Below are 17649 nucleotides of genomic sequence, written 5' to 3'. Positions count from 1 at the left end.
ACTGAGTGTGAGTCTGTGACCTCTCACTTTCTAAGTGTGTATCCTAATATTGGTGGATTTTTACTGATTGATTAACTGATTTGTTCAGCCTCAGGAAAGATTAGTAAGGTGGTGTTTATTAGCAGGTTGCTGCATTTCTGCTCTGCAAAACAGGTCAAGTTCAGTTAACTTTTTTTTTTTCCTGAGTACTAGGATTAAAGGAACGCACTACCACGCCTGGCTAGTTAACTTTTTGTATATATTTATTTATTTTTTATATTAGTTATAGTTTATTTACTTTGTATCCCAGCTGTAGCCCCCTCCCTCATTCCCTTCCTCCCTCATCTCCTCCCTGCCCCTCTCCAAGTCCACTGATAGGGGAGGTCCTTCTTCCCTTCCATCTAACCCTAGTTTATCAGGTCTCATCAGGACTGGCTGCAGTGTCCCCTTGGCCTAGCAAGGCTGCTCCTCCCGGGAGGGGGGTGTGTGTCAAAGATCCTGCCACTGAGTTCATGTCAGAGACAGTCCCTATTCCCCTTACTAGGGAAACCCACTTGGATGCTGAGCTGCCATGGGCCACATCTGAGCAGGGGTTCTGTAAACTTGTACAACCACTTTGGAAATCAATCTGGTGTTTTCTCAAACAATTAGGAATAGTGCTTCCTCAAGATGCAGCTATACCACTCCTAGGCATATATCCAAAATATGCTCAAGTACACAAGGACATTTGTTCAACCATGTTTGTAGCAGCTTTATTTGTAATAGCCAGAACCTGGAAACAACCCAGCTGTCCCTCAACAGATGAATGGATACAGAAACTGTGGTACATTTACACAATGAAATACTATGCAGCAATTAAAAACAAGGAAATCATGAAATTTGCAGGCAAATGGTGGGATCTAGAAAAGATCATCCTGAGGGAGGTATCCCAGAAACAGAAAGACACACACGGTATATACTCACTTATAAGTGGATACTAGACCTATAAGATAAGACAAACATACTAAAATCTGTACACCTAAAGAAGCTAAACAAGAAGAGGTTCCAGAGTAAGATGATCAGTCCTAACTTAGAAAAACAAATGGGATGGACATTGGAAGTAGGAGAAAACAAGAAACAGGACAGGAGCCTACCATAGAGGGCCTCTGAAAGACTCTACCTAGCAGTGTATCAAAGCAGATGCCGAGACTCATAACCAAACCTTGGGCAGAGTGCAGGGAATCATATGAAAGAAGCGGGAGACAGTGGGACCTGGAGAGGATAGGAGCTCCACAAGGACCAAATATATCTGGGCACAGGGTCTTTTCTGAGACTGATTCTCCAACCAAGGACCATGCATGGAGATAACCTAGAACCCCTGCTACTTTTTTTTTTTTTTTTTAAGATTTATTTATTGTTTACACAGTGTTCTGCTATACACACCAGAAGAGGACACCAGATCTCACTATAGATGGTTGTAATCCACCATGTGGTTGCTGGGAATTAAACTCAGGACCTTTGGAAAAACAACCAGTGTTCTTAACCTCTGAGCCATCTCTCCAGCCCGCTACTTAACTTTTTAAATGGTATGCATAGTGCACACCAAGGGCTAATTCTAATTCAGAGTTGTCACCTTGGAATTTAATATTTTATAGTTAAGGAATTTGTCAAAACTCTTTCCACTCTATATCCTGGCTACGCTGTTTATCACATAAAACAAACAAGCCATCAGGAACTAAGATTAATTTTCACTCCCTTTAAGATAGCAGGTGTTTGACTTGCTTCTGTCTCCTCCTACTTTTCTTCCATACTTTTAATTTTTTACTTTCCTTAAAAACTATTCTCATGTGCGCTAGAGAGATGGCTCAGTTGATAAGAATAGTTGCTGCTCTTCTAAAGGACCAGAGTTTGTTTCTTAGTATGCATGTTGGACAGCTTATAACCAACTGTAGCTCCAGATTCAGGGGATCTGAGGCCCTTTTCTGGCCTCTACAAGTACACATACATACATATACAAAAATAAAATTAATTAAGCAAATATCTTATTAATAAATAAGTGAATGAAAAACAGGTAAAGGCAAACAATTTTTCATTGCTTTTACTTGCTTTTTTAAACACATATTGGAGGGGAGATGCATACCATGGCACTTACGGAGGTCAGAGGACAACTTTCAGGAGCTGGTTCCCACTCTCCATCAAGGGGATTTCAGGGTTGAAATCAGGTGTTCAGGCTTGGCAGCAAGTACCTTTTAAAAATACATATTTTTGTTATAATTTATTTTGTTGGGTGGGAGCAGTATGCATGTCCCACGATATCCATGGGAAGGTTGGAGGACAGCTTTTGGGAGTCAGCTATCTCCTCTCACCATTTGGGTCCCAAAGATCAAACTCAAGTTGTCAAGCTTGGCAGCTAGTGTTCTTACTTTCTGAGCCATCTCCCTATCCGTGACAAACATTGAAAATAAGTTAAAATCTCACTCACCCTTTTTACTTGTTGAGACAATGTCTTGTGTAGCCTTGAACCCTCCTACTCCTGCTTCTGCCTCTTAAGTTCTGGGATTATAGATGTGCTCAGCTCCCATTCACCCTTGTGTATTAATAATTGTGGGCAATAGTTGAAAGATAGCAAGTGAGCTGAACATGGCGGTGCACGCCTTTAATCCCAGCTCTGGAAGGCAGAGACACAGGTGGATCTCTGAATTTGAGGCCAGGCTGGTCTACAAAGCAAGTCCAGGGCAGCCAGTTCTACACAGAGAAACTCTGTCTCAAAAAACAACAAAACAAAACAAAAGGTAGCAAGTTATAAAAGAAGAAATTGTTGAGAACCTGTATAATATTCAAATTGAACTGTTCTCAAATGGTTTTAAGCTGAGTGTCCATTCATAAAATCTGAGGATGTAGGGTTTTTGTTGTTGTTGTTTTTGGTTTTGTAGTTTTGTTTTTACTTTCAGAGACAGAGTTTTTTGTGTAGCCCTGGCTATTCTGGACTCCCTTTGTAAACCAGGCTGGTCTTGAACTCACAGTGATCCACCTGCTTCTGCCTCCCAGAGTGCTGGGATTGCGGGCATGTGCCACTGCAGCCAGCTAAGGATGTGGGCATTTTGAATCCACCACATTCAGGAAAGGTATTTGCTTAGCCACAGAGAAGTGTTGAGGCTAAAGATCTTGGAAGTTTAAGTCCCAACTGAAATTTGCTTTTCTTAGAACCAGTCCACAAGAAAGCTGACTAGCCTTCAAGAGTTTGTTTCCTTTTCCAGGAAACAGATGACACCAGCTTTGTGGTACTAGTAAGAACTAAATGAACTTTGACAAGTGTAAAAGTACCTGCAACAAAGGAAGCACTTGACAAATTTTTATTGGCAAAGCTAGTATCTGTTTACTTGGAACTAGGCTTCTGTGCCAGTTTTTTAATACATTCCAAGTACCGTTGGCTTTCCCTTCATCCAGAAAAGCTTAGAAAGCCACCTACTAGGTCTTTCTGGGTTAGAGTAGGTAGAGTCTTGTTAATCTTCTGGTTCTTATCTCTCTCCAGGAAGGATACGGCATTGGGGACGATGAGTATTCCTGTGCCTATGATGGCTGCCGGCAATTGATTTGGTACAATGCAAGAAGTAAGCCTCATGTGCACCCATGCTGGAAGGAAGGTATTCATTCTTCTCTATCTTGAACTTGTCACCTGGGTTAGCTATTTAGAAGGCATTTACTATGGTAGGCTTAAAATACCTTAATAGGAAACTTGGCATCACTGCCATGATTATGAATGCTGTTTTTTAACTTAACTATTTTGGCAACTCTTCTGAAGCAAAGCATTTCAGAATATTAAGTCTGTAGGGGCTGGAGAGATGACTTGGTGGTTAGGAACACATGTTGCTTTTCCAGAGAACCTGAGGTCAGTTTTTAGCATCCATGTTGGGTGGCTCACAATTGCCTGTAACTCGAGCTCCAAGAGAGTCTAATACCTTATAGCATCTGTGGGTACCTGCACTCATGTGCACATAAAACTCATGTGCTTCTGTCTCAGTAAGTGTTCTTTTGCTATGAACAGAGACACTATAACCATGGCAAATCTTATAAAGGAAAACATTTCATTAGGGCTGGCTTAAAGTTTCAGAGATTTAGTACATTATCATCATAGTGAGAAGCATGGTGGCACACAGGCAGACATGGTACTAAAGAAGGAGCTGAGAGTTCTACCTCTGGATCAGCATGCATCAGGAAGAGAGTGATACTGGGCCTGGCTTGAGCTTCTGAAACTTCAAAGTCCACCCCCAGTGACATATTTCCTCCAACAAGGCTATACCAGTAAGGCTGCTTACTCCCTATGAGTCTGCGGCAGCCATTGCCATTGAATTATGCCAGAGTATAATTTAAATCAATAAAACTAAATCTTTTCATAATCTTGGCACTCAAGAGGCAGAGGCAAAGCCAGCCTTGTCTATTTAGCTAGTTCCAAGCAAGCCAGAGCTACATAGTGAGATGCTGTAGATAGATAGATAGATATAGATAGATAGATAGATAGATAGATAGATAGATAGATAGATAGATGGATGAATGAATGAACAAAATGGAAGAATAAGTAGTGGTTCAGTTGCTGTTCCAGAGAAGCTGAGTTCAGTTCCCAGCACCCAGATCAGAAGCGTCACAACTGCCAGTAACTCCAGTTCTGAGGTATCTGACTTCCTCTTCTAGCTTCTAATGGCACTTGTACTCGTGTGGTAGACATTCACACAAATGCATATACATACACATAAGAAATTATAAAAATATTTCTAAGAATAATAAAAATTAGAAAAAAATATATATATAAGTATTACTGCAAAACAAAAACAACAACAAAAATCCTCCTATAGTTAGTACTTTTTCACATAGAATTTCACTCTGTCGTGCAGGCAGCCCTAGAAGTCACTCTGTACCGTGGTAGAGTGCAGGTGTGAATCACTATTCCCACCCACTCTTACAGTTAAGATAGGGCTTTTTGTAACTCAATGTAGAGCAATTGCCTACTAATCATGAGAACCCTGTGTTAGATGTCAAGTAACATGCACACACACACACACACACAGACATATACTTTGTGAAGTCTAGTTTATTCTCTGTGTCTGTGTTTTGAATGAAGGGACTATGGATATGTTAAAAACACTAGAATTGTTGTGACACTAAAATGAGGATATTTTCAGTAGGGTCATATGGAACAGAAGTAGGTAAAGAATGAAACCTCTTTATTGTCAGGATTGGAGCTAGATAAAGAACAGTCCAGCCCTTTGTCCATGTTCCTCCTTCATTTCCTATACTAATCAACATTATAAACTGAAGTATCAGGCATGCCAAGAAAGCAGGGGCTTGATCACTCACAGAGGACTAACTTGATAGTGTGAAAAAGGGAATGAATCTGAGAAACCAACAAGGCACCCAGGTTTTTTGTTTTGTTTTATTTAGGTTTGGTTGTTGGTTTTTGAGACAGTCTCTCTCCATAGTCCTGGCTATCCTAGAACTCCCAGTGTAGACCATGATGTCCTGTAACTCACAGAGATCTACCCGCCTCTGCCTCCTGAGAGCTGAGATTTAAGGTGTGTGCCACCAAGCCCAAGCCTGGGCACCTAAATTTTTGAAGGAATATATAGCTTATATATGTCATAGAGGCATTTGTCTTCAAAACGTTTTTTTCAGGTTATAGTATTACTATTTAGTCCTGCCTGGTCTAGTGCTCACTCTACAGATTAGGCTGGCCTTGAACCTGGAGTAGCCCTCCTGCTTCTGCTTCCCAAATGTTGGGATTAAAGGTGTGTGCTACTATTCCTGCCTTCTTAGAAGCTGCCTTTTTTTTTTAATCAGAATTTAAGAAAATATTTCTGAATACATTTATTTTAAAATTTGAAAAACAGAAAAGTACAAAGCAGTTTTCATTTTATCCCCTCCCCCAACACACACACACACACACACACACACACACACACACAGATTTCAATCAGGGTTACTATTGCTGTGATAGAACACCATGACTTAGGGGTGAAAGAGTTATCAAAGAAAATCAACTTAGGGGGAAAAGAGTTATTTCATCTTCTATTTCTAGTTAACAGTCCATTACTGAGGAACCTGGAGGCAAGAACTAAAGCAGAAACCATGGAGGAATGCTGCTTAGTGGCTTGCTCAATTTACTTTCGTTTATACTCACAATGGACTTAAGCCCTCCTGCATTTAAAAAAAAAAAAAAAAAGCCCTACAAACTTGCCCACAGGCCAGTCTGATGGTGGCTGTTTTCTCTCTTGAGGTTCCTCTTCCCAAATAATTTCTAGTTTTTATCAAGTCAACAGAAAATAAACCAACTAGGACATGCATACACACATATGTGTATATCATGTGTGTGTAAATAAATACATAGAGAATATATAAATGTGTGTGGGTGTTGTTCATACATGTATGTGCACCACATGTATACCCAGTGTCCACATATGCCAGAAGGGAACTGGAGTTGCAGATGGTTGTGAACTACCATGTGAGTGCTGGGATTCCAACTCTAGTCCTCTGGAAAGGTAGCCAGTGCTTTAGCTTCTTAACTGCTGAGCCATCTCTCCAGCCCTAGAGATTCTTTTTAAGCACGTAGATTGGTATGTGCATATTTCCCTGTGTTGTGCTTCATCTCCTGAACAGGTTTCTAAGTTATAAAAAAATAACACCTAGTGTTGGAGTTGTGACTCAGGTGTAGAGTGCTTGTGTGCCCCATATGAGGTGCTAGGCTCAGTCGATAGCACTGAATAATCTGGGTATAGTGGTATGTCTGCTAACCCCAGGACTCATGAAGTAGAGACAGAAAGATTAAAAATGCAAGGTTATCCTCAGCTACATAAGTTTAAGGCCATTCTGAGCTAGAGACATTGTCTCAAAAAAAAAAAAAAATCTAGACCAACAACAAAACATGATAGGCTTGTATGGTGGGATGCACGTATAATCTCAACATTCAGGAGGCTGCAGCCACAGAATTTCATGTTTGAGGCCATACGTGGCTATATTGCCAACTGGAGGCCAGCTAGGACTACATACAAAGACCTGTGTCAGAAAATCCAAAAACAAAGTAACTTTTAATGCTTTTTAGTATTTCATTATAAACTAGAACAGAAAAATAAAAAATGAGAATGTGTGCTTTTAAAAGTGAGAATGTGTGCTTTAAAACAAAAAAATTTGGGTAGTTATTTTCTAGGGAGTTTAAATCTTGCAGAGAAGTAAACCAGCACATAATTTTATCTTACCCAGCATGTACATTTTTTTTCACATTTTAGCATCTTGAAATTGGTATGCATCTTATACAATTGATGGCTTGTCATAGTTTAAATGAAAGCTTTTATTCCTTTAATGATACATGAAAATACTGCTATGGAAATACCAGATAAGCTGCACAAGAAACAAAGAAAAGTGTGTTGAGTATGTAGCTCAAGACACAAACTTAGTACAGGGCATTGAGGCCCTTCCAGGTTCTGAGTAGCACAAGCCTAACAGTGTTTGGTTTATCTTCCAGGAGACACAGTAGGGTTTCTGTTAGACCTGAATGAAAAGCAAATGATCTTCTTTTTGAATGGCAACCAGCTGCCTCCTGAGAAGCAAGTCTTTTCATCCGCCGTGTGAGTAGCCCCTCACAGCCAAAGGCTGAGGAGATTAATAGAATGTATTTTTCTCAAGGATAAAAACCTGTTTGTTTATCTAAGCAGTTAGAGAAATTGGTTTATTTCAATTAATCAGAGCTCCCCATTTGATCTGACCTCAATGTCCAAGAGACATTGATACACAGAGAGATAAATGTGTGGTCTTCCTTGGCTCACAGACCTGTCTAGGTTAATAAAGAGAACCTGTCTCCCTTCCTTTCTACCACAGTGACTAGCTCACTTTGACTTTCCCAAAATGACTGCATGTGAACTTGGTTTTTATAAATTCTGTTGACCTCTGTGCTCATTTTCGTTTGTAGATCAGGATTTTTTGCTGCAGCTAGTTTCATGTCATATCAACAATGTGAGTTCAATTTTGGAGCAAAACCATTCAAATACCCACCATCTATGAAATTCAGCACTTTTAATGATTACGCCTTCCTAACAGCTGAAGAAAAGATTATCTTGCCAAGGTAAGAGTCTGCTGGGACTCTCTCCAGGTTGTCATGTGCATCTCATAGAAAATTACAAAAACTTATGGGAGATTTTTTTCCAGCATTGCACAAATAATTTTGAACAAGTAATCTCACTGAAAAGGTTGACTTCTGGGAAATACAAATTAGTAAAACAGATCCCAGAAAGATACATACAAACCAATGATAGTGTAAAATTATTTGAAAACAAAAATTAAAAGCATTGTCTAGCAAAAGCAGGTAGTTTCATAAGATCTCTCTATCAAATTATGAGTGATATAGCGTCATTATTATTTAAAGCAGTGGTTCTCAATCTGAGGGTCAAACAACCCTTTCACAGGGATCACCTAAGACCATTGGAAAACACAGATATCACATTTTAATTAATAACAGTAGCAAAATTACAGTTATGAAGTATCAACAAAAGTAATTTTGTGGTTGGGGGGTCACCGCAACATGAAGAACTGTGTTAAAGGGTCCCGTATTAAGCTTGAGAACTACTGCTTTAAAGTGTTATAGGACCCAGAGAAGAAGGAATATGCCCACATTCTTTTTATGAGTTAGATAATATTGAAAAGGGCTGCTGTGGTGGTGCCAACTTTAAATTCCAGTACTAGGAAGGCAGTGGTAGGAGGATCTCTACCTGAGGCCAGCTTGGTCTAAGAACTTGTCTCAAAAAACCCAAAAAAATAAAATAAAGTAAAAATCAGAAAAACTATAATACATTCACACACACACACACACACACACACACACACAAACAAACAAACAAAAATGCAAACCAACTTCATTGGAATATCTGTATAAAAATCCTTAGTGATGAGTAAATCATTAGCAGCCCTGATTTATTAACACCAACTTCTTTTGTGTTTAAAATGCATAGCAAACTTGCTACCACTGTTCTACAGCCATTAACACAAGGAAGCATCTCGGGTAAAATTTTATCACCCTTATTTGACAGAAACTGACTGAGTGATTACCTGCTTGTCTTCCTCATAAGCTGAACATAGTCTGTTCCTTCAGCTAGGGAAAGACTCCAGGTGCTCGCTGGTGATTACTGCATGTTGAAGCCTGGTACACATCATGAGCCAAAGTTCATCACTTTTTTAACAGGGCAGCCTTCCTGGGCCACTGTGAGGCAGGGGATTTTTATTCCTAGTGTTATACCAATAAAGTAGTCCCTCAGCAGTTGAGAACAACATACTGGCCAGGGCACAGCTTGTGTTGAATCATATGTAATACTCATAAATGTAAGTATAATGCAGTGAAATCCTGGCTTACGATTTGAAGCGAAACGCAGGTCTATAAGCAGCCCTCTTACTTTACCTTACACGCTGTCTCAGTGAGTCGGCAGTTTCAGATGAACTAGAACATGTTACAGGAAGAGCAGCAGAGCCTTGGCAATGATCTAAGAGGCCATTTACATGTGTTCAGGCATCTGAGGTGTGTTCCTCAGAGCTTCTATGCAGCTTGTCCTGGTGCTTGAGTTGCTCTTGGTATTAAGTCTGAGGTGACACCTCCCTTTTATCTGCCACACCTCAGTCCTTTGTTTATCCAGCATGCTTTTCCTGGCATGAGGCTCATCAATCACCTGAAGGGCACAAATGATCCATCTATGAGTTCCCTTGCTTCTTCAGGGTTAAGCTTCCTGGAATGGGGGTGAGAAGTCATCTTTTATGACCAGCTTATATATATCAGTGTGGTAACTTAATATTCATTTAACACTCAGTGTGTGTCCTGTCTTCAAGAACAACAGATTACAACCTATGTCAGTTTCAATCGGAATCTAGACCTGTTTTCTCTCTGACAAATACACAAAGAGTTTTTGACACAGGCTTTTTGTTGCAGCCTATATAATCTGAGCTACTACAGAAGCTGAAGCAGAAGGATTGCAACTACTACTTGGAATTTTGTTGTTTATATTATGTTTATTCTCTAGTTATTCTCTTCACTGTTTTGTCTTAAACTCTTTATTATGCTAAATTCAAATATACAGCAAAAATGTAAAAGAATCGTACAGTGAAGCATATACATCCTTAGCTACAGTAGTCAGCCACATGGTCTGCTTCTTCTGTGGTCTTCCCTCATCTATCTGTTAATAACCCATTTCCATCCCAGTTTCTCTATTGCTGCTGCCTAGAATGATCTCTCCTGACAGCAACGCTCACTTCTCCATGCCTTCACATGTCTACTAAAGTTTGCTTAGTAAGGTCCTCCTTGACTGCTGTCAATCTAACCCTTGCACCTCACATATGGGAGCACTCCTTTCCCTCTTTCCCAGGTTAGGGTCCATCATGGCAGTCCTCAGCATTTAACGTTATCATTTTTAGTTCTGTCTCCTACATCAACACACTAGACCATAACCTCTACAAAACCAGATACTACTCTTTTTCTGTTTTTTGTTTTGTTTTTTTTTTTTTTTTTTGGTTTTTTGGTTTTTTTCTGTTTGTAGATTGCCTTTTATTTTTTACCCACTCTGTTACCTCTAGAGCCCAGGCTGGCCCAAGACTCGTGGAGATCTCCCTATCCTAGCCTCCTAGCTTCTAAATGCTGATTCTACCTGTATGCCACCATGCCTAGCTAAGGACACCTATTTGGTCTCCTGTTCACTGCTGAATTACCAGGGCTTGGGGCAGTGCCAGACACATAACAAGCCTATAAGTGAACTTCAGAACAGTTATGCATGTCTGCTTCTCTGTCCATTTGGAATGGAAGGGTTCAAACCTAAGGTGTCTAAACTTGTAGAGAGTCTATATGTCATAAACCCCTTGACCTTGTGTAAAAACTGTGTGTATTTTCCCTGAGAAAGGCTTGTACATTTCACCAAATTCTCAATATATGTGACTTAAATGGTTGAAATTTGCTGGTAGAACAACACTGGACTGAAAACCAAAGGATTTGAATTTGAACCTTTTGTTGTTTATGAAATGACAGCCAAGCCTTCTTCACTCTGCTGAGGCTGAAATATATGAAAACCTTACTAAACAAAGATTGCAACAAAGTGTATTTTAGCCGTGTAGGGCTTTTTGAGAGCATTTTATGTGCCCCTCTGCTGACTCCTTGTTGACGAAATGAATTTCACATTGTTTTGTCTGCTCAGGCACAGGCGCCTTGCTCTGCTGAAGCAAGTCAGTATTCGAGAGAACTGCTGTTCACTCTGTTGTGATGAGGTAGCAGACACACAGCTGAAGCCATGTGGACACAGGTGAGAGAGAGGCTCTGCTTGTTGGATCATCTTCCACACGTCACATTCAGCAACATTTCATTCTGTTCTTAAATTACTTCTGGGGTATTAGCAGGTCTGTAGCTGTTCATCAGGGCTGTTAGATGATTAGGTAGGACTATAGTGGCCGAATGAGGAAGGAAGTTGACAAGAAGTATCTGCCGCCTTCCAGAGAGTACCTGGAATAGAACAAACTATTTGATATGGAAAGCCTAGTTTTTGAGTTTCGCTTTTTGTTTACTCAGATAAACACATACACACAAATAGATTTGGGGGTGGTATAGTTGGAGATAGGGTTTCTTTTGTAGCCCTGGTTGTCCTGGAACTTGATCTGTACATGAGACTGGCCTCAAACTCACAGAGAGCCACCTGCCTCTTCCTCCTGAGTGCTGGGATTAAAGGTGTGTGTCACCACACCTGGTTTCTACTTTTTATATAATTTTAGCTTTACAAAATATGAAAGGCAGCTGGGCATGGTCATTCATGCCTGTAATCCTAGCACTCAGGGAGGCAAAGGCAGGCGAATCTCTGTGATTTCAAGGCCAGCCTAATCCACAAAGTGAGTTGAGGACAGCTACACAGAGAAACTCTGTCTCAAAAAACAAAAATAAAAGCAAAACAAAACAAAAAAAGTGAAAGGCTTGTGCTGTTTGTGAGCTTCTTGAAATTCTCAGCAAATTTTAGTTCTGTGAAAAGAGCGTAGCGGACATCTGGATCCTGTAGGTCAGTGAATAAGCATCACCAGAGCCGCAGATAACCTGCTCTTTTCTGAGAAAGCCATCCCGACTCATATTAGAAAGGAGAGTGAGCAGTGTGGCAGCCATGGCCTTTCCCACATGCTGAGCTGTGAGCAACCCATACTGACAATACAGGCTGCTTGTATCTATAACTTCCCAACACTTTGTGTTTCTGTGGTTTTTGACAAAACCTTAATCACATTATTGTCCAGGAATCTTAGACCCTAGAATGAGGGACCACAGTTTGTCATCACAGGAGTGATTCAGCCTGGATCCTTGTCCCAGGGTCTTCTGAATAGGCTGTTAGAAATACATGCAGTAGGTTTCCTTTCACACTTACGGCAGTTTCTCTTCTATAGCCCAGAACTTCTCAGATTAACTTCTCACCTTTGCAGGATTTAGTTATCAGGGGCTTACAAACTGATACAGAATTTAAAGGTCTTCATTGACATTTTCCATCATTGTTTTCTAATAGTAGAATCTGATCTTCATCTTTGAGTCTTTTGGTCCTTCCTATGGCTTTAAACAGAATTACTAAGGACTAATTGATGAGGGCTTAGTGTGTAAAGACTTGGAGCAAAGTATCCTGACTATGTGGTCAAAGTTTCTATAACATCCAAAACAGAGTTGGAAAGGGAATCCAAAGAATTACAAGAGTATCTCAATTCAATTAGATGGTATAAAACCTGCACCTTTTCAGTGGTTAGGAGTGTAAAGTAGATAAACTAAATATTCTTATAGCCTAGAGTTTTTAAGGGTGGCAGTGAAGAAAGGAAATCAGAATAAAATGAGTGACAAGACCTGACCCCTAGAAGAGCCTGAAATGGAATCACTCCTCTTACCATAACAAATGTAGTAGTTATGATCTGCCTTTGCCTTCCTTCTGGAAGGCACTAAACCCCAGATAGTTTCACTGGTGAATTTTTTAACATTTTCTAGGGGAAAATAGTTCAAATCTATCTAAACTTCTCTAGATCACAGGCAAAATAAACCCACAGCACTATTTTTACAAAATCTGCATGGTAAACACTAAAAGCAGAAAAGGAAACACCAAAATGCTAAGACTACTTTTTGTTTCACTTGGGATTTTTGTTGACATGGGAAGGGAGGGGTGTCTCACCCTGTAGGCCCGGCTGGGAGCTTGCCAGGTCAGGAACTTGCTCTGTAGACCAGGCTGGTCTTGTACTCACAGAGATCCACCAGCTTCTGGCTCACAGATCCTGGGATTAAAGACAGAAGCCACTACATCTGGCTATAAAACCACTTTTTACATTTATGATTATAAATCTAAATAAAACATTAGTAACTGGGGGCTGGAGATAGCCTAGTGGTTAAGAGCACTTTCTGCTCTTGCAGAGGACTTGGGTTTGGTTCTCAGCACCGACCTGGTGGCTTACACCCATCTGTAACTGTAGTTCCAGGAAATCCCATGCTTTCTGACCACTGAGGACACAAGGCATGCAGGTGGTGTACAGAAATACAGACATACAGGCAAAACACTCACACATATAAAATAAAATAATAAATAATATATAAAATAAAAATATTGATAAATAAAATAAGAAGCTAGGTGGTGGTGGCACATGCCTTTAAACCCAGCACTTGGGAGGCAGACTTTGCAGGTGGATCTCTTGAGTTCAAGGGCAGCCTGATCTATACACAGAAATCTTGTCTTAAAATAAATAAATAAATAAATAAATAAATAAATAAATAAAAATAGACAAAATTTTTCTTAATGATATTTTGAAATATATGTATATCTTTTTATGTTATCTTTGGGAAGTATAAGAATAGAACCCAGACCCTCACACATGCTAGGCAAGTACTATACCACTGAGATGTATCTGATTTTCATTTGTTCTTTTTGGTTTTTTTTCGATTGGTTGGTTGGTTGGTTGGTTGATTTGGTTTGGTTTTTGAGAGGAGGTCTTGCTATAGGGCACAGGCTGCTGTGTCTCATCCTCTCAAGTGCTGGGATTGTAGGTGTGACTCAGTAACTAACAATTTTTTAATGGTGACATGCTGGAAACATGGATACAAGACAAAGATGCTTGTTGCCACTGCTTTGATTTACAATATAAACAAAAGTCAGCATCTCTTCTTGCTATGTGCATAAATACCAACCAATAGAAGAGTGCATGCCAAGGAGTATGTCATCCTAGGTTTCTCTAAACCTAGGAGGTCTGGAGAGGAGACTAAGCAGTTAAGAGCACTGGCTGCTCTTCCAGAGGATCCAGGTTCAATTTCCAGCACCCACATGAGGCTCACAACCATATATAATTAGTTCCTGGAGATCTAGTGCCCTCTTCTGGCCTCTTCAGGCACTGCACATGGTATATATGCATAGGCAAAATACTTATAACATTTTATAATACTGGAAATCTATTATAAAGGCATTGTGTCACATCTATGGTATAAGATTTTATTGAAAAATGAACTTTTTCTTTAGCTCACGGAGTAAGAAGATTGAAGATAAAAAATAAAAATAGGAGGGAGTTTTAATTTTTTTTGTTTGTTTGTTTGTTATTTTTCAAAGGGTAATATTACACTTTCCCCAATAGACTTGTTAACATTTTGGATTTAGCTGGCAGGTAGAGTTTGACCTTTAAATCATTTAACTGGCATTTATATCTTTTTCCTCAGCGACCTGTGCATGGATTGTGCCTTGCAACTGGAGACCTGCCCATTGTGTCGTAAAGAAATAGTGTCTAGAATCAGACAGATTTCCCATATTTCATGACACATGTGAGGAAATATCATGGACCTATTTCTACTCAGTTCCAACCAATGTTGAAAAGAAAAGGAAAAAAAAAAAAAAAACTCATGCAAACATCTCTAACCAGTTGTACGCACATTGAAACTTATAGCCATGGCCAGATTTTATGCTAAAATTGGTAGTTTGTCAAAAACAGATTCTCTTAGCCTAACTCAACTTGCCAGCCCTGAACTCCTTTTGAGGCCGAGGAAGGCTGAATGTCATCAGGTGGGCCTATGGTACTTCCATGAAAGACAACAGGTGACAAAGGGTCTCCTGAACTCTGAAACCACTCCACAATTCTTCATGTTGGGTTCATTTGATTGTTTAACACAAGCTGTTTTGTGTCTTAGTCTACAGTTTTTATTTTGAGGTGAAATCATTTTGGAGAAGTAATTGACAGCGCGCCTGGGTTAAGTATCGCTGGTCAGAGAGCCCCGGTGTGTTAAGCATGGATACCGCACTGCAAGACTTGACTGTAAACGTAGCGTCACACAGATCACACAGGCCATTACTACAAGCAACATGAAGATCCTGAAAGGTGCACAGGCTGTAGGAAAAACAACAACAAAAAAAAAAACAAAAAAAACAATAACAGCAAAAAAACAAAACAAAAAAAACCCAATTTTTTTTTTATATTTCAGTGATTCCAAAGAACATTCTAGTTTTTTTAACTACAGAAAATTGGTGGTATTTTCACATTCATGGTGTTTCTATCCAGTTTCAGTACCCACATTTTGTGAGGAAAAATGTTTTACCAATACAGGAGGAACTTTAAACCAATTGCAATGTTAGACTGGAGAAAACTGGTAGTGTATCTTTGAGGTACCATCAAATCAGGTTTTTTTGTTTTTTATTTTTTAAAAATTTTTAATCAGTATTGTTTTTGGAAGTAATATACTTTGAAACTCTTGAATTAATAGTCTCTAGAAGACAGTCTGAGAACATATATCCTGTTATTTTAAATAAATACATGTTTTTGAATAGCAAGTTCAATCATGAATTGTTGACTCTGTCTTCATCAAAAGTGTTTTATATCCCTCTCAGGGTCTCTGGTGAAGGCCTTCAAGAGTTCACTTTTTCTCCCAGAAAATTGGAAGGTAGAATTGTAAATTTTTAAGACTTATTTCATAATGGTGTACCTCAGCAACTGCCTTTCAATTTTATGCCAAGTCCTTACTGAGTTTATACTTGAACAGTAGATGTCTTCTGAGTTTTAGAGTGTCTTAAACTCACTGCACATTCTTTTTCCTTCTCCTCTGTCTTGTTTGTGGTTCATTAACCCTGTCCTACTTATAGAGGTGATTTCCTTCCTGGCTGTACTTGTTGGGTGCTGGAGTTTCTCCATGTCTCTCTAGTCTTCCATAAATCCAAATATATATATAAGTATATATACAGATATAGTTATGTGTTCCTCTTCTTCAGCTTGTGGTGAATGCAGTAATTTGCATTGAAGAATAAAAGATCTGTTGCATTTTTTTACTCTAAGATTTCACAGCTCTCATTGGTGTCTTCCTCTAAAGCTCCTACTCCTCATGGTAGGAATCAAGTATTAGAACTAAGGAAGCCAGGTGTGGTGGCCTATGCCTATAATCCCAGTGCTTGGAGAGGCAGAAGCAGGCAGATCTCTGTGAGTTTGAGGCCAGCCTGGTCTACAATGTGAGTCCAGGACAGCCAAGGCTACACAGAGAAACTCTGTCTCGAAAAATAAATAAATAAATAAATAAATAAATAAACAACAAAAAAACTAAGGAAAAAAAAGTCGGACCTGTAATACCAGGACCCAGAAGGCTGAGACTGGAAGATTTACATGAATTTGTAACTACATAGTGAGTTCCAGAACAGTAGGGTTGTAGAGCACTGGATCTTTAGCTCGGTGGTAGAGTAATGCCTGGTATGCTTAAGGCCCTGTGTTTCATCCCTGGCACCTGAAAGGAAAAGAAAATGAATTAAGTTTCACCATGCATAGTGCATGCCTTTAGTCTGAGCACCGGAGAAGCAGAGGCAAGCCGTTCTCAGAGCTCTAAGCCAGCCAGGACTACATAGTGAGATCTCGTTTAATTACATATCCATCAAGCAGATCTCCACTGGACAGCACTTGCCTGTGTAGCATGTCAAATATCTGTCTGCTTATAGAGTAGCAGCAGGAAGAGACTGTAATTTCTGTGTACTATGGTAATGTGTTAAGTGCCATGAAGAAAAAGAAATTGCTGTCAAGGACAAAAGCATATAGTTACGGGGAGAATGAGGCAGAACTACTTCAGATACTGGCTAACATAGGTAGGGGACGTTGTCAGAAGAAAACTAAGGGACACATAAGTATGTAGCCAGGCAGAGGGACTGAAGACAGGCTCTAGGACTGATAATCTAGGCGGGCATAGAACTGTGGGCAGAGGTCCTCACTAAGGAAAGCTGGTTCAGGGAAGATGGACATGGTGAGAAAGTAATATTCTCTGCTGCTGGAGATCAGGGCATGCTCATGAAGCCCAGCTAAGGAGTTTGTATTTCTTCCTAAATAGAATTTTAAAAAAGAATGCTATGTTTGTTAAGTTTAGTGTTGCCTGGATGGTATCCTCAGGACAGCTCTGTCCTCTATTTGGAGAATGGAATGGAAGAATAGGTCGGGTAGAGCTAGGGAAGCAGAAAATTTAACAGGAGACAAAGACTTCAGAAACCTGCAAGATTTCTAGAAATCTACCCTTGAACTTTGTTCCTAAGGTGGCCTGCTTTTCCAGCTTTTAGCTTTGAGACTATAAGCTGTTTTAACAGCTTCAGTAGTGAATTGATTAAGCCATCCAGTGTGGAAACAAATTTATCTTGAAGCTACTTTAAAAGGCAATGTACTGCACAAAGAAAAAAATGACTGGCA

At 39.7% G+C, this 17649-nt stretch overlaps 1 protein-coding gene and 1 long non-coding RNA gene across 5 annotated transcripts in view; one reads left to right on the top strand and one right to left on the bottom strand.

Moving 5' to 3' along the window:
- Window positions 1-16268, top strand: part of Rspry1 (ring finger and SPRY domain containing 1) — a 55590-nt gene extending 39322 nt beyond the window's left edge. For all 4 annotated transcript variants that reach the window (XM_021654977.2, XM_021654976.2, XM_060392193.1 and 1 more), the window contains 5 exons: window positions 3491-3602; window positions 7469-7571; window positions 7913-8065; window positions 11166-11270; window positions 14669-16268. In XM_021654977.2, the coding sequence (XP_021510652.1) occupies window positions 3491-3602; window positions 7469-7571; window positions 7913-8065; window positions 11166-11270; window positions 14669-14765 (570 nt within the window). In that variant the 3' untranslated portion in view covers window positions 14766-16268. The remainder of the gene's footprint in view (window positions 1-3490; window positions 3603-7468; window positions 7572-7912; window positions 8066-11165; window positions 11271-14668) is intronic.
- Window positions 10453-16771, bottom strand: LOC132656831 (uncharacterized). Its single transcript, XR_009594583.1, has 2 exons — window positions 16549-16771; window positions 10453-11467 (listed from the first exon to the last, which is right to left on the bottom strand). It is a non-coding gene; the product is annotated as an uncharacterized LOC132656831 (long non-coding RNA).
- Window positions 16772-17649: the final 878 nt, after the last annotated feature.

This window comes from Meriones unguiculatus, chromosome 10 (genome assembly GCF_030254825.1).
Source record: "Meriones unguiculatus strain TT.TT164.6M chromosome 10, Bangor_MerUng_6.1, whole genome shotgun sequence".
Lineage (NCBI taxonomy): Eukaryota > Metazoa > Chordata > Mammalia > Rodentia > Muridae > Meriones > Meriones unguiculatus.
This window is presented reverse-complemented; position numbering and strand designations above follow the sequence as displayed.